The sequence below is a fragment of the Meriones unguiculatus genome, chromosome 5, assembly GCF_030254825.1.
Source record: "Meriones unguiculatus strain TT.TT164.6M chromosome 5, Bangor_MerUng_6.1, whole genome shotgun sequence".
In the NCBI taxonomy this organism is placed as follows: Eukaryota; Metazoa; Chordata; class Mammalia; order Rodentia; family Muridae; genus Meriones; species Meriones unguiculatus.
In genome coordinates this window covers 121,437,164-121,463,224 of record NC_083353.1, presented here as the reverse complement: position 1 = coordinate 121,463,224, position 26,061 = coordinate 121,437,164, and the positions used below count along the sequence as shown (strand labels likewise).

General features: G+C 44.8%; 1 protein-coding gene across 2 annotated transcripts in view; it reads left to right on the top strand.

Annotated features, from left to right (window-relative positions):
- Grin2b (glutamate ionotropic receptor NMDA type subunit 2B) overlaps positions 1 to 26,048 on the top strand; it is a 461,400-nt gene extending 435,352 nt beyond the window's left edge. For both annotated transcript variants that reach the window (XM_060384309.1, XM_060384310.1), the window contains 3 exons: positions 413 to 600; positions 2,944 to 3,182; positions 5,406 to 26,048. In XM_060384309.1, the coding sequence (XP_060240292.1) occupies positions 413 to 600; positions 2,944 to 3,182; positions 5,406 to 7,262 (2,284 nt within the window). In that variant the 3' untranslated portion in view covers positions 7,263 to 26,048. The remainder of the gene's footprint in view (positions 1 to 412; positions 601 to 2,943; positions 3,183 to 5,405) is intronic.
- Positions 26,049 to 26,061: the final 13 nt, after the last annotated feature.

Genomic DNA, 26,061 nt, shown 5'->3' with positions numbered 1-26,061 from the left:
TGGACTGCAATGAACTGAGAAATGAAAAACGTTATATAAACCTTACCTGTGCTATTTGTTATCATTGTGGCGCTTACTTTTCATTATTTCTGTTATTATTTTTATTGATTCCTTTTTACTCCTTCTCCTTTTCAGACACAGCTTATGAGTTGGCCTCAGGCCCAACTTACATTCTTATCATTCCCAGTGGGAGGGGAAAAAAGAGAAACAATTCCTTTCCACCTGAAATCCCATCAAGAGGGGCCTGGAATGCAGTCTTTAGACTCTGAGGATTGTCCAAGTTGAGCCTTACTGTGAGCCAGTATTCCACATAGTTTCTGGAACCCTACCACTTCACACTAATGGCCCAATAGGTAGTTTTGCTGTAAAATTTCCTCCTTGGTATTTGTTCGTTCGCTTCTTTCTTGTGCAGGAAGCTTGATGCTTTCATCTATGATGCAGCCGTGCTCAACTACATGGCCGGAAGAGATGAAGGCTGCAAGCTGGTGACCATTGGAAGTGGCAAAGTCTTTGCTTCTACGGGCTATGGCATTGCTATCCAAAAGGACTCCGGGTGGAAGCGCCAGGTGGATCTCGCTATTCTGCAGCTGTTTGGAGATGGTGAGTTAAAGGAAAAGGAAGTTTTCATTTGGCCTCAGCCAATAACAATAGCAACCTTTATTCTCCATGCATCCAAAACAGCATGTCACAGGCTAGAAGATTGCAGAACACTTTTTAGATTCCCAGGGCCACTCCAACAAATGACATGGATGGAGTGACATAAACAGTAGAATGCATTGTGTTGAAGTTCTGGACACTACAGGTATCAAGACAGGTAGCTTTGCTTGGAGAATCCTCTTTGAGCTTGTTGTATGGCTTTTGGCGGCCTTTTTGATCTACTTTGTGTTGTTCCTTGACCTGTCAAAGCACCACTCAGATCCCTACTTTTATTATACCTGGATGAATGTTTTTCTTCTGTATCCTCCCCCCCCCCGTTTGTATGTGTGTGCATTTACCATTTTCTCAAAGCCGATCACATGAGATTAGAGGCCTGCTGTGTTCAATGTGACTTCACCATGATGAATTACATCTTCAATGACCCTAGTTCCAAATAAAGTCACATCCTAAGCTACCAGAAGTTAGGAGTTCAATATATAAATTACAAGGAGATATACTTTAACAACCCACACTGAGTAAAGATGAGGAAAGGGATTAAAGCAGTTGGTGACAAGAGTACATTTGAAAATTATGTGGCATACCGAAACCTCCAGTGATAAAGTAGGCTGCATTTTGATGTTTCAGATATCACCCCATGTAAAATTGTGGTATAATTTCGGCCTTTTCTAATCATTTGATCTAGCTCCCAAATAATGAGTCAGAGACCTACTAGATTTATTCCAAAAGCCTTAAAGCACTAGAGCTGGGCAGATATTCATCTAGTCTAACCCTCTATACTAGTCTGGCTACTTCCCAGTCACACACACCGGATTACTTGCCATATTGGTCCCTGATGGAGTTTGTTCTGCTCCATCAGGTCAGTCCTCAGGGCCTCGTATTTTCTCTCCCTCTCTTTTCTTCTCTCTTCTTCTCATGGTCCCTCCCTGAGACCTTTCACTATATTGGAAGAACTGTCTTTTTATCTCCCCTGCCCAGTCATTGGCTGGTAAGCTTCTTTATTAACCAATCAGAGAATTGGGGGGAGCACTGTTTATACAACATTGATCAATGATCATGACAATGCCCATGTCCAAACTGCAACCAGATCCCTGGACATAAAACTCAGCATCTGAATACACAGCATACCAGGCCAACAACTCCAAAGGTGGTGCAAGCACAAAACAGAACTGTAGGGCCGTGCTCTTTCTGTTCACAGAGAAAGTACAAAGAAATGGATGTGTGTGTTTCCTTATCCTTCACTATGTTCTGCTGTGATCTCTGGCTGAAGAGATAGAGGGCAAAGATCTTCAGGTGTAGATACTAGAAGGTGTCTTTTTGGTGGTGGACTAAACACTGAGAAATTTATTACATCAAACTAGTATCTTCTGCATTTCTCTTCACTTTATTGTCCAAAGCACTGACTCCTCCCTCTAACTCTCACACAGAGACTAATCCAGATGTAGATAATCCTCATTCTGCATGGCTCCCCAACCCATCAGCCATGTGGTTCTGTAGGAGTGTGTGTCAGTTAGGGCTGTAGGACTATAGTGGATCTGTTCAGGAGGACATCAAAGACAAAATCCCAGAGGTGGGTTTCCAGATTCCAGCTGAATCTGGCTGCTGTACTAGTTAAAAAAGCATTGTTAAATCAAAGAAGAACAAAAGCAAGTTGATTCCTATTACAAAGAGTAGGGGGTTGGAGTTGGGGTATTAAAAAGCCATGTTGGTATAACATGTTACCAAGTACATCAGTAGAGAAGACTTTGACTTTCATTGTGCTATGCAAGGTTCAAACTTTGACCAAACCAGAATCAATAGAACAGTATCCTTCATGAGACTTCCAGGATTTCATTTGTGTGGAATTAGCAACATTCTAGGATTCTTTTCTTTCATTCTCTCTCTCTTCTTTCTCTTTCTCTCTGTCTGTCTCTATCTGTCTGTCTTTCTCTCTCTCTCTCATGAAAAACCATTGACCACTTTGTTCATAAACTGTCCTAACTTGAACTCTCGTTCCTTGCATAGCATATTGTATATAATAATGAACACTGAGCTGCCAGTTTTCACTGGATAAAGAAGAGCCACAGGGAAGTCCCATATCATTGTTTCACCTGTAGTTCCATTCATTACATTTTCACTGAATGCTTAGGGATGTATTGATAAATTAAGATGTAATGGTATTAACAAAAAGTATTCATTTTCTTTGTGTCTGTCTCTGTCATGTTTTTATGCTCTTCTTCAACTCTTGCTTCTTTCTCTTTCTCTTCCTCCTTATCCCTCTGTCTATCTCCTTTTCTGTCCTCTCTCTAGGGGAGATGGAAGAACTCGAAGCTCTCTGGCTCACTGGCATTTGTCACAATGAGAAGAATGAGGTTATGAGCAGCCAGCTGGATATTGACAACATGGCAGGCGTCTTCTATATGTTGGGGGCAGCCATGGCTCTCAGCCTCATCACCTTCATCTGTGAACATCTGTTCTATTGGCAGTTCCGGCATTGCTTCATGGGCGTCTGCTCTGGCAAGCCTGGCATGGTCTTCTCCATCAGCAGAGTAAGTGTTTCAATTTAGAGATTCAGAGCTTGTTAAGGATGGTTTAGCCTTGCTTTGTGCTGAGCAGAGAGACCCAAGAGGGTGCTAGTTCCAGCCATAGGTAGCTAATGCATGAAGTCAGCTCATGCGCACTTCCCCAGGAGTCTGTGTGAGAGAAACTAAGATGTATGGGGCTATGTCTCCTTCCATTTTAGACTTGGACATTTGATTTTCTATTTAAAAAAAAGGGCAACATCCTCAAAATAGAAATTTAGACTTTTCCCCATTTACCTCTTACATCACCACTGATTGATCCTGTATAGGCTGCATTAATCATTTGATCCTTTGGGGGGAAAAAATCACATTTTTCCTTAAATGGTGGAGTGTCACATCTCTTATTCTAATACACAAAGGCACATTAGTGGTGGTTTTACTGTGCCTGTATTTTAAGCACGTGTGAAGTAGAGAGAATTGAAGAGCCTAAAGTTTGGAGATGGTCACACATGCCTACAATTACTGAGAGACTGAGGCCGGAGGATCACAAGTTGTGTGTGTGTGTGTTGGGGGGTACAGATGTAAATTACATTTAAAAGAGCCTAAAAGACCCCAAGTCTTGACTCATAAGAACCTTATATTCCCAAAATTACTTAAATGGGGCAAGGCTTCAGGCCCTTCTTTGCTTAGACATCATCTTTATTTCCAGTTCAAAGTGAGGTATCAGGAAAACAGTTGGGCACATGAACCATGGGTCACAGAGGGGAGTTTTTAAGAGAAGGATTCTTCTGATTTTGTTAATACAGTTGTGAGACTCCCAGACAAGTAGTGAACTCAAATACCCTTTTAGGATTGAGGCTTGTGCAACAGATATGACTCAAAGGAGTTATGAAAGAAAACAGATTTCTCATTAAACTGTTTCATTCTCTGGTCCTTCCCTGTAGTCTTTTAGTGACAGGGAGCAATGTTCCCCTTTCCTCTCTTGCTGTCAGTCAGTACACACCATTCAGTACCATAAGATTGGGGAAAGGGAACTTGTAGGACTCCTGGTCCCTGGGCCGTGGGTTCCACTATGCAGCCCTTCCCAGAGAAGGGCTAGAAAAGATAAATCTCATGCATGGCCCTTTGATGTCATCACTGTCTTTACTAAGGAGGACACTTAGCATTTCCTCCTTGCCACTGTCAATTGGTCAGAAGTGAGAAGCCGTAAGGGAGTAGAAACCACACCAGGAAGATCCCTGTGTCTCACAAGGTTTGACACATCTTTGCCACATAACTGCCATTTTCCCTACTGACCTTTTCTGTTTCCGGCCCTGGCCATTCACATGAGATTCCTTTCCAAATTAACCTTCTTAGATGTAAAGACACAGTTTAAAGCTGCTTCTCCGTATACCTTACCCTGCCAGGGAGAAAGTCCGAAGTCTGTTTGCCTTTCATAGAAGTACATGAGGGGAGTGGTAGGATGACCTGACCTTAGACATGGGGAGACTCTCTGCCCAGGAAAGCAACCCAGCTTTTCTCATGGATGGTGTTTTTCAATGCCCTGAACGAGTAGCTGTATGCCCTGTACCCTTCATCAATACTAATTTGATAGGACATTAATTATTTATGATAATATTGGATGTAAGAAGGAAGCCAAGAGTTAAAGAATGACTAAAGGAGAGGACCCGAGAAGGGAGTTATTTATTCATACTGAGCTCTTGATATGTGTCCCAGTTCTTCCCTCCCACAGAGTAGGCCACAGCAATAGAGAACCCTGACCCTGGGGCTTTCTAACTCTCTGGGTGAACTCGGCTCATGCTTAGCTACAGAACAGCATTGCTCCCTTGTTATTTGCTGACTAACGTCCTAAAAGCTGCTCAAAATCGGTCACAGCCAGAAACAAGAAGCAATCGTGAGCCAGGAGTGCCCAACCAGACCAAAATGGCCTTGGTGTCTGTGAAGAGATGTCCTGTGTGGAGTTGAGGCACAAATGCCATGTCCTCTGTTAGTTCAAGTTCCTTGGTGTGACCATTCTTCCTCTCTGATGGCCAGATTGCTATTCTTAGCTCACGATAGAAAACTTTGCTGAGTTCAAAGGGCTGCATCAGCTAAGCTCTGAGGCCCATCTTCTGTGAGTGTAGCACACGCCTGCTTCACGATTCTCCTACCGTTGTCTTACCTCATAAGACCAGCAGTGGTAGGGCACTGTTGTTTGTACGTCGTTCGAGTGTCTCTCAACTCAGTGCGTACCTTCCTGTGTCTTTTCAGGGTATCTACAGCTGTATCCACGGAGTAGCCATCGAGGAGCGCCAGTCCGTGATGAACTCCCCCACCGCCACCATGAACAACACACACTCCAACATCCTGCGCCTGCTCCGCACAGCCAAGAACATGGCCAACCTGTCTGGGGTAAACGGCTCGCCGCAGAGTGCCCTGGACTTCATCCGGCGCGAGTCCTCTGTCTACGACATCTCTGAGCATCGCCGCAGCTTCACGCATTCAGACTGCAAGTCTTACAACAACCCTCCCTGCGAGGAAAACCTGTTCAGTGACTACATCAGTGAGGTAGAGAGAACCTTTGGCAACCTGCAGCTGAAGGACAGCAACGTGTACCAGGACCACTACCACCATCACCACCGGCCGCACAGCATCGGCAGCACCAGCTCCATCGACGGGCTCTACGACTGTGACAACCCCCCCTTCACCACGCAGCCCAGGTCAGTCAGCAAGAAGCCCCTGGACATCGGCCTGCCCTCCTCCAAACACAGTCAGCTCAGCGACCTGTACGGCAAGTTCTCCTTCAAGAGCGACCGCTACAGCGGCCACGACGACCTGATCCGGTCGGACGTCTCGGACATCTCCACGCACACCGTCACCTACGGGAACATCGAGGGCAACGCGGCCAAGAGGCGGAAGCAGCAGTACAAGGACAGTCTGAAGAAGCGGCCAGCCTCGGCCAAGTCCAGGAGGGAGTTCGACGAGATCGAGCTGGCCTACCGCCGCCGGCCGCCCCGCTCCCCGGACCACAAGCGCTACTTCCGGGACAAAGAAGGGCTCCGAGACTTCTACCTGGACCAGTTCCGGACCAAGGAGAACTCGCCCCACTGGGAGCACGTGGACCTGACCGACATCTACAAGGAACGCAGCGACGACTTCAAGCGAGATTCGGTGAGCGGAGGGGGCGGGCCCTGCACCAACAGGTCCCACCTCAAGCACGGCGCGGGCAGCGAGAAGCACGGGGTGGTGTCGGGGGTGCCAGCCCCCTGGGAGAAGAACCTGACCAACGTGGAGTGGGAGGACCGGTCCGGGAGCAACTTCTGCCGCAGCTGCCCCTCCAAGCTGCACAACTACTCGTCGACGGTGGCGGGGCAGAACTCGGGCCGCCAGGCCTGCATCCGGTGCGAGGCCTGCAAGAAGGCCGGGAACCTGTACGACATCAGCGAGGACAACTCCCTGCAGGAACTGGACCAGCCGGCTGCGCCCGTGGCCGTGACCTCCAACGCCTCCGCCACCAAGTACCCTCAGAGCCCGACCAACTCCAAGGCCCAGAAGAAGAACCGCAACAAACTGCGCCGGCAGCACTCCTACGACACCTTCGTGGACCTGCAGAAGGAGGAGGCGGCCTTGGCCCCGCGCAGCGTGAGCCTCAAAGACAAGGGCCGCTTCGTGGACGGCAGCCCCTACGCGCACATGTTTGAGATGCCAGCTGGTGAGAGCTCCTTTGCCAACAAGGCCTCAGTGCCCGCCGCCGGACACCACCACAACAACCCCGGCGGCGGCTACATGCTCAGCAAGTCGCTCTACCCTGACCGGGTCACGCAAAACCCTTTCATCCCCACTTTCGGGGATGACCAGTGCTTGCTTCACGGCAGCAAATCCTACTTCTTCAGGCAGCCCACGGTGGCAGGGGCGTCGAAAACAAGGCCGGACTTCCGGGCCCTTGTCACCAATAAGCCGGTGGTGTCGGCCCTCCACGGGGCGGTGCCAGCTCGTTTCCAGAAGGACATTTGTATAGGGAACCAGTCTAACCCCTGTGTGCCTAACAACAAAAACCCCAGGGCTTTCAATGGCTCCAGCAATGGACATGTTTATGAGAAACTTTCTAGTATTGAGTCTGATGTCTGAGTGAGGGAAGAGAGAGAGGTGTCAAGGTGGGTACGGGAGGGATAGGGCCATGGGCCGCGTGGTGCGCATGCCATGGAAAGAGTCGGGGGTGAACTTGGCTCCCATTTGCTTTTTTCTTGTTCTTTTCATTTCTCTATGGGATCCCGGAGTTGTGGTTCCTACTGAAGGCAACCCTCGTGGCCAGCGCCATTTCTCCTCCCTCGCGCAGTTCCCTTCTCCCCACATCTGTCCCCCCTTCTTGTTCCCATGAGAGGATAGACCTGGCCTCGGTGTGGGAGGATGGAGAGGAGACAGGAAGTGCTGCTCTTCTTCCGAGCGCAGAAGGGCTCTGGGCCATCCGTTTTGAGTGGGGCTTTCCCGAAGCTGCTGTCTTTGTTCAGGCCAGGAAGCGACAGGGGTGCTAAGGAAGGCCATCTAGCCTCCTGTCCGTAAGAGAGAAGAGGCTTTTGATAAATTCTTGCTGCAGGGTTGGCATCTGCCAGGGGACCACGTACCAAGCGGAGCAGGAAGTCATTTTGTGCTTATATATAAGCCAAAAAAAGAGCGAGAGAAAGAGAGAGAGAAAGAGAGAAAGAAAGAAGGAAGGTTGTTTCAGCTCCGTAAGCCTCATTGGTGGTGAGCCAAGGGGAAAGGCCATTGGTAGAAGAGGGAGTCTGAACAAAGTGGGTAGTTCACTGCGATAGTGTCCCACGGAGCATTGGAGGCAAGAGTATGGAATTATGTCCACGTACACTTGAACCCACATGAAGTCAGATGCCTCTGAATATAGCAAATGAAACCTTGACTGGCTGCTTCCTTCCACATACTTAAGCAATGTGCTTGTTTTGGCTTACGGATAAACTGATGTCACAGGTTACCTGAATTTGGGCTATCTCTCCCTTTCTTTGAGTGAGGATGAAGGTTCATGACAAAGAAGATTCTTGTATTGTAGGAAAAAATAACAAAAGAAGATGGAACTGAGACAAGCCTAATATGGTTTCTGTCAGCTTGGCAGAGAAGTTTTCAGTAAGCCGTAAGGGAAATCGAAGCAGCCACGAGTCTTTTACCCATACTCAGAGCAAAAGGTTCCAAAAAGATTTCTTAGGCCTTTGGCCCCTTAACTGGCTGAGGTTTTGGGGGAGAACTCTCCATATAAAGCTTTGAGGAAGAGAGTCACTGAAGGAAGCTAGGGTAAGTGAGAGAGGGGGATGTTTTCAGCGCTTTGATCCCTTCTTACTTAACCCAGAGCTGAAAGAGCAGGCAGATTTCCCCAGGACTGGCAATAAGTGACAGAGGGTAGACAAGAGATGAGGAGGGCAGGGAGGAGAATAAGCTTGTCCCCAAGGATAGTCTCTGGCAGCCAGAGAGAAAGAAAGATTTAGAAGTAGGGGTCTGGCTCCCCAGGAATGAGACTTGAACAAATGTGAACACCCCTGAGAGAAGCCTCCCTCTTCAGCAACCCCTGTTTCCCTCTCAGACTGTACTACTCAACAGTAAATGTGTGTGTGTGTGTGTGTGTGTGTGTGTGTGTGTAAAACTCCAGGGATCGGGGTGCTAGCAGGTGTGATACCCCTCACTTAAAGTTGGAAAATTAAGAAGGGAAATGAATATCTGTTGCTGCCCATCCTGAAACTTGGGGTAGGGGTGCTCTGTGGGTCAGTTGTGCTGTCCTGGCCTCCCCTCACACGGGGCGGCATCCAAAGAGCCCCAGGTCTGTTTGGAAGCTTGACTGCAGGATCGCCTTGTCGCACACAGGACGCATAAACCAGAAAGGTGCTTACCCTCCTCTGGAACGAAGCTGCCCTGTCTCCTCACGCCACACCTTCCCGGGACGCTTCTTGCCTCCCTGGTCGCCCTGCCTCACGACCTTCCCTCCTCCCCCACCCTTGACTGCTGTCTCCCACCTTCCTCCTTGATTTTTACCTCAGTATCTTTCCTTTAAAAGCCAACTGAAGGCCTTGTTTTCTTTCCAAAATGAACGTGGGGACAAGGGGCTGAACCTCTCAAGAGTTTGGAGAGAGGAGCACGGAGGGCTTCACTTTAGGTTCCAGGAGAGACTCTGAGAGAGGACAGAGGGCGTGAGGCATCTCCCGGAGGAAGAAGGAGAAGGGCCATAGAAACATTGCTTCACTCTGGCTCTGTCCAAGGGCCAGGGGCTCATCCCTCACTCTTCCTCTTACCTCACCCCTTTAAAATCAAAAACAAAAACAAAAAAAAAAAACCACAAAACAAAAAAACCAAACCAACTAACCTAGCGAACAGCAATCTAGAAAACAGGGGGCTCTGATGGTCTCCACAGGCCACAGAAATCAAGATGGTGTTTATTTCATATGTAAATATTTTGTTTTCTAATTAATTTTGTATAGATAAAGTGTTCTCCTGTGAGTATTCAGGGTGTTGAGCTGGAGGGAGTGGGGTGGGGACGGGAATGAGGGGGGAATTGTTTCATTATGGGTTTTCATTTTCCATTGGGAGGAATTGTCTGATATGGCCTTTGCTTCAGAGTGTCTGGAAAAAGATAATGGGAACAGAAGCCACTACGGTGAATCAGCCAGGGGAAAGTCATTTATGCCCATGCCCCATCTCCAAAACCTGTCTTCCTGTGAAAAGTGATCATGAACTTTGGTCTTAGTTTTACTGGTCTAAATCAGCATGAAGCACAGTTTGGTGTGACTCCTATCTTCTAGGGAGACCATAGAAAACCATCACTCTGCAAGACAAGCTGGTGGCATTAGATTTTCCCCTGTCAGAACCTGGGCTTACAAAGGTTCCCCAAAGGGCTTGAAAAAGAACTGAGGTCCAGTTACCTCCCATTCTTGACATGGCTGAGAGGTTTCAGGAAGCTGGATTCCAAGGAATCTCACAGAAGCCTTCTCTGATGCTTAACAATCACCTTGCCATTCTGATCCCTTTTGCTCTATTACCTGAGCTCTGACCACCCCATCCCCCTACCTGTACCCACCTTTAAAAATGAGCACTTCAGGCACGCCCAGGAATTGTCTACTAATTCTACTTACGCATGTGGTTTCAGGCTGCAGAGGGATAGCAATGGATAGATGGGTCTTACAGATTTGCATGCTTTTCTAAAAAAGGTCACCAGATTCCCTCAAAACTAGCAAGGTAGCTAAAATTACTTTCAGAAATGGGAAAGTATCAATGGTGACTAGGGACAGTAATCAATGAAGGCTTTATAGTTGCCTTGTTCTTGTTACTGCCATCAGGAAGGTGCTATTTAGTTCAAGTCAGGTTTCCCAAATCTGTTTTGGGGTTAACCACACAAATTGAATCTCTTTCACTAGATTGCTGGCTTTGTGAAAGATAGCAGCTTCTTTCTCTCTCTCCCTCTCTCTCTGTGCCTCGCTCTCTCTGTCTGTCTTCCTCTCCCTCTCCTTCTCTCTCTCCCCTTCTCTCTGTCCCTCTTCTTCTCCCTCTCCCCCGCCTTTCTCCCTCTCTCATTCCTAAATTGATATACTCAGTTTACTGCACTTTCTTCCCTATCCTCCTGCCATCAGAGGCTGTCATCTGCATAATTTAACTATCCTAACCCCCTTATTTGGCCTCAGTTAATCATCTTTCTCCAACTGAATGCTTGAATTGGGACCAAAGTAAGGTATTCATGGCCTACTCTAGAATGAGGAAATGAAGTCTGTCAAGTTTTAGATATGAAATGCCATAATAGCAAGTCAGTCACATACATAACAATTCAGCAGCCGTTCCCATCTCCATCACTGATGGATATGGAACAAGACCTAATCCATCCAAAACTGTGAGGTTCTGCAGAGGCCTGAGGAGCATCTTGTGTTCCATGGTGTCCTTCAGAATCCATGCTTTCTCTCATGAGTGCTCTCTATCTTCCACCGTGGAAGTGGGTTGATGGGTATGGTCCCACATCACTCCTTTCAGTGGCAACGCTGACCTGTCAGCATGCCCAGTGACCTCAATAATTTGACCCTTGAATTTGGCTGAAGGAAGATGTGCACAACCCTTTTAGAGTGCTGCATGTACAGTGGACTTTGTTATTTCCAAGTTCTCACTGTGTACACACAGCCAGAACTCGGGAACTCTCCCTAATGTGTATTCCCTGGTACTGGCCACAGCCATTTTGTGATTGGGGGGAAAAAAAATCCCAGATGATCCCATTAAATGTTGTTGGTGTCAGTAGTGCCCAAACGCATGTGTAAAATATATACCGTGATGTGACTATCACTCACCCAGTCTTCCATGGCCACGAGGAATTGCCCCAGGGAGAATTCTCTGCAGTGTGCTGGTCACCTGCGCCTCTCATTTAAGGTAGGGTTTCTTTTGTTTGGTTTTGTTTGTTTGTTTGTTTTAGTTCAAGATTTAGGGACAGATTAACTGTAATATTTGGGCAAAAGCCTTTGGAAAAGCTATTCCTGAACCCACTTTATTATTATTATTTTTGATCACCATTTCTGAAAAGGCCCTATCCTTGCTTGGCACCTTGTGCGTGTCTGCTTTGGTGTGCTAGGAATGATTCACGTGTGCATAAATGATGTGATGGCAGTTTATTGGTGAATGTGTTTGGTGTTTCTGGGCATTGTGGCCATACTGTATGTTCCCAAAGCCATATAGAAAATGTGTGACCTAGGGGCTGCTAAAACACTATGGTATTGCCTTTGCTTTCTTCACTTCGGTGTCAGAGAGTTCTCTTGCTGCCTAAGGAATTCTTTACGGGCAAGAAGCAGCCTAAGGCAGTTGGTCATACTGGAGTGGATCTGGCCTTAGCAATGGCAAATGACCCATGCTTTGATCCTGAAAGAGCCTGCCAACAGTTTCCCAGAGGAATTTACCACACCAGGGCTGAGCTGTCCACCTGCTGTTGAAGGCATTCCCAGGAAGAGTGACATATTAAGCCATATTAGCAATTTGTACATTTAAACACCTAATCTACACTAGGATTTTCATTCCTTTTCCTGGGAATAAGCTACACTATCCCAGCAGGAGAAAGCAACAAGAGCATCATGAGCAACATGGCAGGAAGAAAGGAGAGAGGGTTCAGAAAACTAGTCATCTAAGCCATGCTTCATCTCTACCTGTTTAGTTAAGGCCATGGGACCCTGGCTTAGGAGTTCCACATGGGAAGTATTTTCACCACACAGTCATGTACATAGTTTATAGATAGCTAAATTTGACACCATGTAGGGTAGGAAAGAATTGTGACTCAGGAAGCAGAAGACAGGTGCCTCTCCTCAAATGCAATATACTGAGTAGAGAGCAGCAAAGAAAAACGTCCATTCATACTTAGTATCTAATTCATTGGTATACTATTAAAAAAATCATGGAATTATCTGTTCTTTGTTCCACATTCTAAGCTTTCCTATTTTCCTTCCCTGTATTCTCTGTGAAGGAGCCAATTGACCCTCAGGTGCTATTTAGCCTGTGGGCCTATGATGTGGTTGGGCTGACACGGAAACCCACATTTGTCATTCAGAGGAAAGCCTTAATTCGGAGGGAAGTTTGTGCTTTCCCCCATGCCTTGGAGAAAGTGAGGTTTGGGGGCTCTAGGAAGCAGAACAGAAGCAAGGGGAAATGACTTTGCTTAGGAGTACTGGGTTGTCAAAGCAGAGCCTGGAATGGGTGGGAAACATCAGGAATCTTGTGCGTTTTTCAACTGCTGTATCCTTGTGCATTGACGTCAGAGCTAATCATTGGAAGCCGCTGATGATGTTCTGCATCTTGGGTTTGCTGGTGTGCCTAGGAGTGGCGGTGCTAATGGGAACGGAGAGTGGAAAGTAGAGTGGATGGTAGCATTCCTCACAGCCTTGGGATGCTGGTTGTAGGATCTGTTTTGGCAAAAGTCAAAGTGCCATTTAGTGCAAAGATCAATTATAACGAAGAAGCACAATTCTAAGTCCACTATAAAACTATTATTTTAAATATGTGGCTTCCAACCTGAACTCTGTTTATCAGTTAATAATTATTTCAAGGTTGTGATTTAAGGGGTGGTACAGAAAAAAAAATTAAAAAGCTCTACATAAAAACATAAGTTAAAATAAATGAATGTCTATTGAGCATTTATTATGTTCCTGAGCTAGTGCTGAGAAGTATACAAAAAGTTTTAAAGTGGAGAATGATATACTCATATAGGATATGCAAATGCATAAGCATAAAATATTTAAATATATGTATTATGTATATATAAATAGGTGTGCATAAATTTCTGTGATTATACATGCAGGTTTAATATTTTCTGGTTTTAGGGTTTGTGTCAAAGATATTCATTATGTTATTTAAGAATACCACAGAGATTAAACTCTCCACATCAGAGCCAGGCCTTGACTGCTTCTTCTGGAATTACTACACATTCCAGAGCTAACACTGAGAAATTCCCTGTCAGGTCACAGACTTGCATTTTCTTCACTCATCTTTGCTAGCTTCTCAACTGAGTGTTCTTCATCCCCACCAAAGTCCAGCTAGAGATCTTTTTGAGGTATACTTCAGACAACAGGAATTTCCCCCTTGTTGCACTTTCACTCTCTTCCACACAGTAGATTGCACTTATCTCAAAACCAACTCTGGCAACGACCTTTCAGAAGAAAATCTTCTCTCCATTCGATTGGACTCCCTGGCTGTCTCTGTTTATCTTTGCTCTCCAAGCCTTCTCAAGTGGGTAGACTTTCTTCACATCCACACCCAATGCCCACAGCTTTGCAGTAGTCTATAATCTACTCACCTACAAACAATGAACAACAATATCTCATAGAGTGTCTTGCTACAAAACCCAACACCATTTTTGTTTCCCTGCTGTTCACCTTAGACGTTAACCCGAGCTAAGCATTGGAAGGCTTAGCTTCTCTGTGAGCTCACTGCTTTCTGTTCCTGCTCAGCCTTGGCTTGCCGTGTCTTCTAAGTTTGACTCTACATGTTAACTCCTCATATTCTTTCTGACTTCCAGAACATTCGTGAATTTCAAATCTTCACTCTTAGACCCTAATTTTCTTTTCAGCTTAGTGTGAATATTTCTAATCACCTCACTTCAGATTGACCCAAATACCCAGGTAGACCCTTTAAACAAACATAATTAGCAACATAATTAGGTCTCCTTCAGGCTAATGGTACCAGTATTCTGTCACCACACTAAAGTTTTGCCTCTTTCCTGTCCCTGGTTTTGCACAAGTAATCATTTGGGAAACCTCCTAATTGTTGTTCTGAAGTTTTTTGTGCCTCCATTTCTCATTCAAGCTCTTCCCTCCCACCAATTATTTCAGCGTCGTATATCATTCTTCCAGGAGGTTATATTTCAGTCTACTTTCATCAGTTTGCATTTCTTAACCATAGTGAGTTCATGTCATCCCTAACCCCAGAAGGCAATTCTCTCATGAGCTTCTCTGGCCATGCTTTTCCAGCAGGCAGATCTGATGGTCACTTTTCTTTGTGTTCTTCTTGTCATAGGACAGTTAAATTGCAAACTTGTCTTTATCATTCCTTAGCCAGCTAGATTGCCTTGTACCTTAGACTTCTCTTTTCCCAAAATGTCCTGCTCCCAACTCTCTTCTCCCTCATTTCTTGCAAATCCACTCCTTCTATATAAGTTTTCAAAGACAAGGATAAATAACTACAGCATCAATTTCCCTTACAATCTGTGTACAAAATATAGGCATTTTTATAAATGTCCATGACATTTAAATTTTATCTCCTGGGTGGCAACCATCAGAAACTGCCTTCACAACTAGTTATTCATGTTATCTTCCCTGTAGATTCTTAACAAGCCATGCATTTACTAATTTTTTATTTCCTATATTATCTAACAAGTGTCCTATATATAAAGGGTACTAGTGAATAGTTTATGTTACAAATAAAAATAGAAAGGGAGTTCACTTAATTTTAATTTACCCACAGTATGTTTCAATCTGTAGGAATACATAAGGGTGAATTCTTTTGCCTACCAACTTCATGTTTCTCTTTTTCTCCACACACAGCCTCAGTAATGGATTAATGGTGCATATGTGCATTTCCATGTTGTTATTTCCAATGGGAATTCGTATTTTTTGAAGTCATGGTTCATTCTCTGAAGTCCTTCTTCTTTGACTGCTTAATGGTTATTAATGTGTCTCTGCAGTGATGAGTATACACAAAGTAAATGTCAGAAGGATAGACCATGATGGCTGTTGATCAAATGTGAGGTATCAGGATCTCCCAGATGCTGTGAGTAGAGCTGATGTCTAGACATTTCCCTGTCCTGAATGAGCCTAGCATGACCTATACTGGGATTGACTTTGTTTCAAGAGTAAGACAGTTTGGGTTCTTTAGACATTTTCACTAACAGGAGGGCTTTGTTACAATACATGTTCACTACTCATGGAGCTTTGTGAATGTTAAGAAGTGGTCCAAGAGGACCAGTGGATTTCACTGAGTTCTGGAAGTTTCCACCTTTGTAAGTGGGTAGGCCAGGCCTGTGGTCAGAGGCTGTTCGTTCTGCTTCTGCCCTTGTCTTGAGGATGACTCTCTTCTCACCCTTTGTGAGGCTTTTTGGCTTTGAGGTTATTTAAACATCACTTCTGACATGTATATCTCAAGTGAAAATATGTCGGAATTTTAATGACTTGTTCCAGTGAGAATTCTAGTGTCTCAATTCCTCTTTTCTCTGTAAATATGATTAGAGTCATTGCCCTAGGGGATAGAGTATCACTCCTGGCCTGATGACCCTCTTGTTCCTCCACTCTTGATGTAGTCTTCCCCTTTTCCCTTGGCCCCTCAGTTTTACATAACAACCTAAGCTATTTGTTCTAGTTAGTGTCTATCTCTGTCTCCGAAGGAACTCTGGGGGCTGATCCTGTCATTTTACTTAAGCTTGTCTGGTACCAGATAATATTTTCTTTCCTTCTCCTGGCCAAATTCCTCTATAAATCTCACGATGTCATGGTCATGAATTATTCTCCTTTGGGAGGCATCTTGTGCCACGGAGTGCTAATTTAAAGCATGCTGTAGTGAACCTAACACGAATAAGTTACAGGCAGTGACAAGTCCGCTTTTCAGAAAAACCAGGCAGAGTTCATTCTTCATCAGGACAGGAAGAGGTACACAGATTATCGTTGGCAAGCTGGGGTGAAATTTGTGATGCCTTGGGAGGTATATAGCAAAGTTAAAATGTTACCTATAAAGGGGTAGAGTTGTTTGGGTTTTTTTTGTTTGTTTGATTGGTTTTTGTATTTTCAGCTCTAGTTGCCGTAGATAGCATTAATGCTAGCAATGGGATAATTAACATTTTAGAGCAAGGCCCATCTCATGATATTGTGAGACATTTGTTTTAAGCAGTGAAACAGACTGGCACCAACTAGTAGGTGTGTGGGGAGACAGTTGTTCTCTCAAAGAAGGGCATCCATGAATTTCTGCTGTGCCAGTGCATGGATCAACATTACATGCGGTTTTACATGATTGTTTTATTTTCTTTTTCTTTTTATTTTTTTACCAGCACCTGTAAAAGATAATGAAGGCAAATAATAAGAGGCCCACAATAGGACTTTCCTTCGTGTCATAAGAAGAGCTGAGGACCTTTTGGTTCCTGCCTTTGAGGGTCCCTTCAGGAAGTAGAAAATCCCCAAAAGACCTGACTTGAGGAACATAGCCTCCCAGATGCCCATCCCTTTGGTCACAACCAATTTGCAAAAACTCACCTTGATGTTGAAGCATGATTTCTAGTTGTCTCCCAGATGAGGAGAGAACTGTTCTTTTTGTTCAGCCCTTTTGGTTGTAACCTGAGAGGCAAAAGCAAGGCAGGTTAAAAATGAGGGATATTACTTCCTCATGGCTCATTTTGAAGTAGGTGGGAACTTTAGGCTGTTTGATCCATTGTTGAAAAGCCAGGAGAAGAGTCCAGAAAAATCTATATACCCTGAGGTAAGGAGGCTGGACCCAGCCTCATCTGTAAAGTCCCAAATGCTTACGGGCAATGTGGTGACATGTCATGCCTGAGTCAGCGTCCTGGTCCTTTGGATGACACCCAGAGAGCTGCTTCTCACCACCGTGGGCACAGAGGGCACAGCCTGTCTTACCAGCCTTGCTGCCCAGTGTGAACCTTGGTGAATCTGCCTGCCTCTGCAGAAGGAGGCTCACAGTGCCAGCATCTGACGGGGGTGGACTGCAGGGTTGTGGCCACAGTGATATGAAAGGTGCGCAGTGGCTTGCTCCCTTCAGCTAATGATATTACCTATCTCCAGAGGGATTCTTTGGAGCTACAAAAGCAAGAGATATATCTTCCTGAAACCTCAGTTCTAGTTGGACTAGTTTATGTAGCTGCCATTGCCACATTTTAATAAAAATTATTTAATTATCAGTAATCATTTTCTTTCAAAATCAGGGCTATTTTAGCACTCCCTTTGGATGTGGTATAAGACACATTGGCAAGCGAGAAATGATGCCACTTTGCTGCCTCTGTCTAAATTCTAGTCTCAACCTTGTAAGTAGTTTTCATGTTCTTCACACAGTTGCATGTAATTAGATGAGACCTTCACCGTGAGTACCCTCCTGTCAGTGCATCTCAACACCACCTCTCAAACACACGCATGTGTGTATGCACACACACACACACACACACACTATTAGGATGAGAAGTTGAGATAGAGAATATTAATGGATACATGATATCTAATATTTCTAAGCAAGAGCCTGACCAGTGTAGTCCTGTCAGGACTACACCCCCAACTTGCACTTTGATGACTAAGATGTACATAACTGGGCACCTTAGACCAGAGAAAATAGATCATTTTGTCACAGTCCTTGAGACTCCTAGATATTTTAAATGACCAGGACATTGGATTCAGTTATTGAGTGATATGAGTTCAGTCCTGGTAACAGGCAGAAGAAATCGATCATTAAGACATGGATAGCTGCAGAGAAGGTCCAGCACACTAGCAGTTTCTAGCATGACAGAATTGCCTTTTTGGAAAAGGATAATGTTTGTGGAATCACCAGGAACTCACTCAGATCCTTACCGTATTTGGTCTCTGGTATATCTAAGTAAACCAAACTAATTAGTATGAGATAAATTTAACATCACCATTTCTCCAGATGGCCTCCTTTGACAAGGAAATGTGGCGAGTTTTAGTTGTACGGATGAACACACTGAAGTATGGGTGCATTGGAACTCAAAGCTTCTATTACAAATTGTCTGGATGTTGTGGCCCCGTTCATCACAGGAAGTCATGCTGGGTGCACTCTCCTCCTAATACCAAGTTTTTAATACCTGACAACAGAGAGAAATCATAAAACCCAGGCAGATGGATTAACCAAATCTTTTGCACAAAATTCATCTTCCCAGATCCCCAAGCTGCCTACCTCCCATAATGCATTAGTCTACAGAAACCAATCAGATAGTGGAACAAAGCACAAATCTGCAAAACAAGAGATAGAAGAATGTCTGTAATGAAGGAAATTTGAAGGGAAAGCCAAGATATTTAAATTTTGTGAGGTAAGACATGGGGAAGAACTTTCACTATTCAAATTTGTATATGGAATGTGATGAGCAAAAATCTCCCAGATTGGTACCCTAAAAAGTGAGCTGTTGAGAATGTGTATTAGGTGGTCATAGAATGCTGAAGGTGTCAGTAGTTTGGGCCAGCATGTAGGGCAGTCAACCTCAAAACAGAATCATTTCTATTCTTTTCCTGGGTAATTATATCTAATTCACCTGATACCAGTAAATATTAAGGCATGAGTCGATTTTGGAGACATTGGATTCAAGAAGAGTACAACTCGCATATGCAATGAGCTTCTGATGAAAGACTTGGTGTCCCCCACAACTGTAATAAATAATGATTGGCTGCCTAAATCCTGAGAGAAAGGGAGCAGGAACATTTGCAGGAAATAGTTGTAAGACTTTGATTTTGCCCCAAGATTATAGTGGAAAATTGTTTAACAACCACAGCTGAAGGATTCCCACAACTACCTTCTCTTGCAGCCTACCTGCTCACTGATGAATGGAACCAAGTTTGGAAGCAACCCACTTTTCCAGAGGCGAGCTTTTTTTTTTTTTAATTTATATCTCAAGAGATTCTGATCCATATACAGACCATTCTGCTTCTACCAAGAGCAGTGAAATGCTCTAAGTTAACGCAGGCTTTAACCAATTTAATCAGTCTGTCTTGTTCCAGTGAGGAAGCTGGAGGAAAATGGAAAGTGCGGAGTGGGAAGAAATCAATATCACTTTCATAATGAGGGTATCTCAAGATTCTAGTTCGAGTGCCTGGAGTGGGAAGAGGAGGAAATTACTCAGTCCCAGGCATGGGAGGAGGATTTGAGACCACCAAATGAATGCTCCTCAAACTGAAAGTTTAAAATCAAGTTGGCAACAAATAGTACTTCTCTCCCACTCTTTTGCCTCCTGATAACTGGCATATGATCATGTTGGTATGCATAGCAAGCTCAGAAAGAGGGCAGCCCTATTTATTCTTCTACCTTGATATTGTAATGACTTCATCTTTCTTATGAGTTGCATTACGTATATGATGATGCTTCTCACTAACAGATGAAACAGGGCCAAGATCTGATGGGTGTTGGAGCCTCTTATTCCCCTGAGATGACCATCCCCTCTCTGGTGCTATACTCTTATTCATTGTGGGGTAGAATGAAAAAAAGATTCATAGGACCCCGAGGGCACAGATGGAGAATTACTTAATTGGAACCACAAAGCTCTTGTGCTTAATATTAAATATTAAAGTGGAAATGAAAAAGGCAATCCTTAAGCACAGCTGCCCACAGTACAGATTGGGGAAGTGCTGTGGGAAACGTTTTAGGAAGTACGTCCTTATCTACCCAAGGCCAAAGCAGCAAAACTCAAAGTATATACTGAATCAGGGTAGCTTCATATTGTGAGGGAATTGTAGCTGGCACGGATGCATCCTGTGCAGAGATAGAAGTAGGTAAAAGTTTATTTCAGATCCTAGGACTCTCTCCTCTGCAGCAGTGTCTGCATGAAACTAAATTCCTTGTCACTGACCTTGAGAACAGAATGTAACTCCCTTCATATTGTAGACTGGTTTCTTCCCAAGCCAAGCCTGCCCTCTGGTCATTGAACCCTGGAGTAACATACAACCTTTCCTTAGACTCTTGACACCTGTCACTTCTATTGAAGAACAATCATTAAAATCCTTTTGGGTAAGGCCTGTTGGAGGAAACTAGTTACCTGGGTGGAGGTAGGAAATGGGCAATGAGTTTCAACACCAAGAAGAGAGGGCCCCTGGGGAAACGTGTGTGCCTGATAACTTGTTACCTAATCAGAAAGCCAGAGGCTGTGTAGATGTGCAACATCTTTCTTTCAATGGATGGAGCATTACTATACTATTCTCTGCATCTTCTGCTCATTCTCCTTTAGGGACGCCAATGTGCTTCTCTTCCTAAAGAGATAAATCAGGCCAACACTAAAACCCCAACCTCCTCAGGCACCTAGCCCGCTGCCTATCTTTGTTTCTTTTGCATATGGTCTACCACATGATGAAGAAATCCTCACAGCCATCACCAATCAAGCAACATACTAGCAAAATACAATACAGAAAATCACCAAGAATGAGCAGAATCGGTGTGTTTCATTTAATCCCAGTGGTCTTTGAGGAATCTTATTCTGTCTGTCTGTAATCCATCTCTCTTCTGAGGCCCTTTCCCTTTAAATTATTACAACATAAATTTCACTGCTTCGCGTTTGACAAAAGAAATCATAGCTATGCTAGGAAATTGACCCCCAAATACTCATTTTTATAGCCATTGAAAAGTGGATTTTACAGTTGATGATAGCTTTTCCAGTTCTTTCCATAGAAATCCTTCTCTACTCTCTGCCTCCTGCCGTATCTCCCGACTCCACTTCTTGATTTTGGTTTCCCTCCACCTTGTTCTCCTGTTACAGAAGATGCACTCCTTAAATGGAATTCTTACTTAAACAGACTGCTCAGAAAATGATCTGAGAATAATTTCTCCTTGGTTTTCTTGTTAATTTGGAAAGAAGGAGTTGAAAGAAAATAGTAAGCAAGAAAGCAAACAAGGCCTTGTCCTCAAATGCTTCAACTCAAGGTCAAGTGCTAAGAAAGTAAGTGCCCTCGAGTGAGAGCTAGGGGATCTGTGAAGGAGAGGGATGTGCTCTGGAATATTAAGCAGCCACTGAACAGGCCCACATGGGCTTTGGTCAAGATGATTTCTGTGCGCATGAAGGCATTAATCTCTCACTCTTGCTCTCGCCCTAGCTCCAGCCCTCCTCCCCACATCCTTCCTTGACTCTGTCATTTCAAGGCACAAGATCTGTGTCTGGAGAGTACTTGTTTTAGTGCTTTAAGCACACTGATGATGTGGCAGCATCCCCAGCTCTCCTTTGCCCTAGGTACAGTGGAAGCCAATGCTTTTATCTCTCTGCCAATGAGTTGTTGCATGTCAGTTCTGAAGTGTTCATAATCTGTGCTATTAAAATGAGAGAAAAAATAGTGGGAAATAAAATCCGTGACAAGGAGAACAGAGCACGGTCCTGAAATAATGTTCTTTGCCAAGCTGAGAAAAAAAAAATCTAGAAGTAAAAGATAAGGTGTAAAAGAAACGGAATAGTTTGGAAGACAAGAGAGGGTACTATTCGTACCAAGATGGTCTGATTATCCCCACTAAAAAAATACTGTCTGCCACCCCCCACCCATGAACCCTAGTGGAAGGAAAAGCCTGCTGCCGCAGACTGCTCAGAAATGGAGGCGAGCTGACTTTAGAAACAGTCACAGGATTTCTTGCAGGGAGGTGCTGATAAGCAATACACGGTGACTCTTCAGAAACTCATCTACAGACCTCAGGGCAGCTCCTTACTGACCATCTCTATTTTCCAGTCTAGATTATTCTGAATAGAAGAGCCACGTGCTCACTGTAATTGCAATTACTCGATTTGAGAAGCCAAAGGGCACAGGAGAGAGGAAAATATATCAAGAGAATTGAGTTAGCTTAAACTTTCTTATTTCTTCTTCATCTTCAATTTTAGCATGGCCTGACTCCACAAAGTTAGGTCACCTTTGAGAGAGAAGAATCTTTTAAATAAAATTATATCTTCCCATCCCAGTGAAAACACCAAGTTTCATAATCTGATTACTGTTTACTCCAGAAAGGAAATTGGCAGATTCAATTACAAACAGGCATTTTACAGATTGCCTTAATCCTGATTCTTACACACATTGACATGGAATTTACTGGCTCAGGTCTGATCTTTTAAGCTGTTAAACCTCATTGAAGGAAAATAGATCATGTGTTCCTGAACCAACTTAGTTAAAAGCATGAAGTGATGCTCCCAATATGCCATCTGTTAATTCCACTATAGCAGAAGGCAGCTGGAAAGTAGGCAACAGACGAGGAACAACAAGGGAACAGAGACCAACTGATTAATGAGACTTAGGGTCATTTTTTGATTATTAAAAATAATAATGAACCCAAGGTCAATTCTTAGATCCAAAGTGAGCAGTGAGCAGCTCTGCATTTGTTAACTTCAGTGTTTGCTTAAATAACAGATATCTAGGGTTTTAAGTTTATTTATTTTTTCCTCTGGGGAGGAGTCTTAGTGGTACTTTCTGTTTTACTTTACTTTTAATTGAAAACTGTATTCGGAGAACATTCTTCTACAGTTCTAGGGCATGCTTATCCTTGCAAGGCTGCTGGCTGAATTAAAACCCTATGCCAGGACAGTGTAGGTGCCGGCAGTGAACACAACACTGTCTGTATCTTTTGAGGTTCATGTGTCACCGAGAGAAAATGTTTCATAAACAACCAAACAACCAGGTGGAAAGCAGATTAGGCAACTGGATATCCAAGCTTGAAGTTGAGGGCCCAGGGAGAGATTTTTTTTTTTAAAAAAACAGCCCATTTTGTGATGACCAGAATGATCCAGTTGAGACAGGAAATTGATAGTGCTTAGAAAGAGAAGATGCTGACAGGATGAGTAAATGGGGATGGAATCCAATGCACCAACAGAAGGCTGGATGTAGGAGCCTGTTGGTGTATGATAGAGAGACTGTGGTATTGGACAAGGATGTGAGTAGGGAGAGAGGCTTGGGATAATGCCTGCTGTGACTGATGAGTCTCCGGTGAAAAAAAAAAGGAGTTCATCAGTTAAGAGTGCTACTTCCAAGACTGTTTCAGTGATCAGTCCAGGCAGAGAACAGCTAGAATCGCCCCATCTACTTGATGCTAGATTTGGCCGCTGCAGGTGTTCCTTTAAGGGAGAGAGCTGAAACGGTCTGAAATGGCACTGTCGAACAAGGAGTCACCTCTAGACTGGCACCATGGCAAATGTGTGACAGGAAAGCACAGTGCTCAGCAGGATGTCTGGGACCTCAAGGAAGAGCCAAGAAGGTGACAGAAGTCATTGTGAAGTGTGTGACGGGGGGAGGGCCATGAAGTCACGGGGAGGAATGGAGGCAAGGAGGGATGGAAGACAGGGTGCACTAGGTGTTGGACGTGCTCTTCAGAATGGGCTCCTCCCAGCGGCTCTCCCAGGTTGGGTTTATGGGTAGTTAAGGTCGATGCTGGTAGTAAAATGGCAAGGCTGCATGTGCCGGACAAGGCCTGACCAGCAGCGTGTGGCTTGCTCCTGGCTGGCTCATCAGTAACCCCCAACCCACACCTGCCTTTTACTCTCTTCCAAATTTCTGCTGCAAAAGTCTGCTTTTGCTTCTTCATCTGCTTGGAGTTCAATCCTCCTGCCTCAGCCTCCTGAGTGCGGAGATTACAAGCATGCACACCCGCTCCTGGTTCCGCTCGGCATGTTGCCGTGGATGGTAGTTAGATGTGACCACAAGGAGCGACTCTTCGCCTCCAGAAAGACCACATTTCACCATAAATCTTGCCCTTTCTGCTTTAAAAGCTTCCGACTAAGTTGCTGTCCTTGGCGGGGGGGGGGGGGGGCATCAGAATTCTTTGTTCTTATTTATCTTACTCATTGTTCATCTTTTAAAAGAAATCTAAGGAATAGAAAACAGATTGCTTCTGCCCAGTTCTGGCAAATGAAGATTTCCTCCGACTGATCATTTTTATTTTCTTTTGTGACAGAGAACAATAGGCCTGGAGCATTAGGGAATGATCAGACATCCTTAAGAGCTTTGGAGGGGGAGAAATTTTTGGATGATTAGGGTGACTGGTTAGGGAAGAAGGGTTTTGAGTGAGGCTCCTGGGCAATGGGGAGGAGGAAGTACTTTGAAAAAATAAGAAATCTGACCAAAGGAGGTAGCAGAGGGCATGGGGGTGGGGGGCACTGCGCAGTATCAGGGAGATTTGGCAAGCATAAATTAGATCTTGCCTTCTCCCCAACATTCCACATGACACCAGCGATAGACTGGTCATAACTTATTTCCCGGGCCTTTAGAGAATCGTATTTTGAAGAGACAGTGGGCATTTCTACTGAGCTGGTTCTCCCGACCCAACAGAATCTTGAACAGGGGACAGGGCACATCATAACTTCCGTGGCTGGTTCCGAGTCACTGTTCACTAGTGAGCACTCGCCCTTCAGCTCTGTTTTATCCTTCCCGCCGACCCTCTCAGAGATTAGCTGGTGTTCCCAGGGGCTCATCTAATACCTGTCTTCAGGTCTGTGTTGGAAGAGTATGACAGCCAACTCAAGGGCTCATTCCATGCTTTACGCACCAGCGCTGGCTAGAACTCCCTTAGCAAAGACTAGGGAAGCAAAAGCTGCAGGGGCGGGGGCGGGGTGGGGGCTCCTGGATGCTTTCCTTCCTGCCCAGCAGGAATCCAGCCTTTCAAAACCTTAGCTGAACACAGCTTGGCTTCCATCTGCGGAGACGTCCCTGCTTCAGGCGGTCACACCAACTTAATTGGGTATGACTGTGTAAGAAGTTGCGGGGGGGGGGGGGGTTGAACAAAGAGAATTTTATGGGGGAAGCTTTGTGACCTGGTGACACCCCCCGCCCCCCAGCATTCGTACGTTAGAGCGTCGCTGGCACCTGCGGAAACACAGGGAGCTAGCTGGAGTGTTAGCAGGGGACCAGAGAAGACACAGACTAGGACGAGGAACTCTGACCTGCAGGGAGAATCTCTCTTCTTCCAGTGCTCTAACAGTTCCCTAAGTACACTTAGCCACAATGACCGAAGCATGTGCGCGTGTGCCCCTGGGTGTGCGTGTGCGTTTGAGCAGCAGTGTGAAGGGGTGGAAACACGATACACACCCGCAGCGGCTAGGGCTGCGGTGGCAGAACCACACCCCTCCCAGAGTCATTCCAGGAGTGGGTAACGGTCATAGCTTCCCAGGTGTGGTGTTCCCTGCACCGGAAGCACTCAGGCTTGCCTGGACTCTGTGAGGCCAGATCCCATGTTCCTCCCCCCAGGCCAGCCTTCCTCCCTCTTGACTCTTAGATCCCCCCCCCGACCTCCACCACCACACCCCCAGCCCATTCACTTCCAAGTTCTTTTAGGTTTGTTTGTTTTGTTTTTGTTCTGTTTTCTGTAAATATCGATTTCTTATTTTGGACATGCAGGGATCAATTGAGATTCTGGAGTGGGGGGAGGGGCGGATGACTGGGTCTTTTATTTTTTATTTTTTTCTTGGATTTTGGTGTTTGAACTTGAAAAAAAATACTTACAAGTATATATATAAGCAAATGACTTACCTTTAACAAACAAAATAAGTTGATTTCATTCTTTTGTTTTATCTTGTTTCTCATTGGGGTAGGGTGGGGGTGGGGGGTCTTTAGGGTGGAGGGCTTTTTTGTGAGCTGTATAGATTTCCAGTTTGGACTTGTTCAAATGATGCAGGAACAAAAATTAAAATGAACTAAAAAAAAAAAAAGACAACATAAAAAAAAACAAGAAAAACCTTTGTGATGTATAAAAGCTGTACATAGTC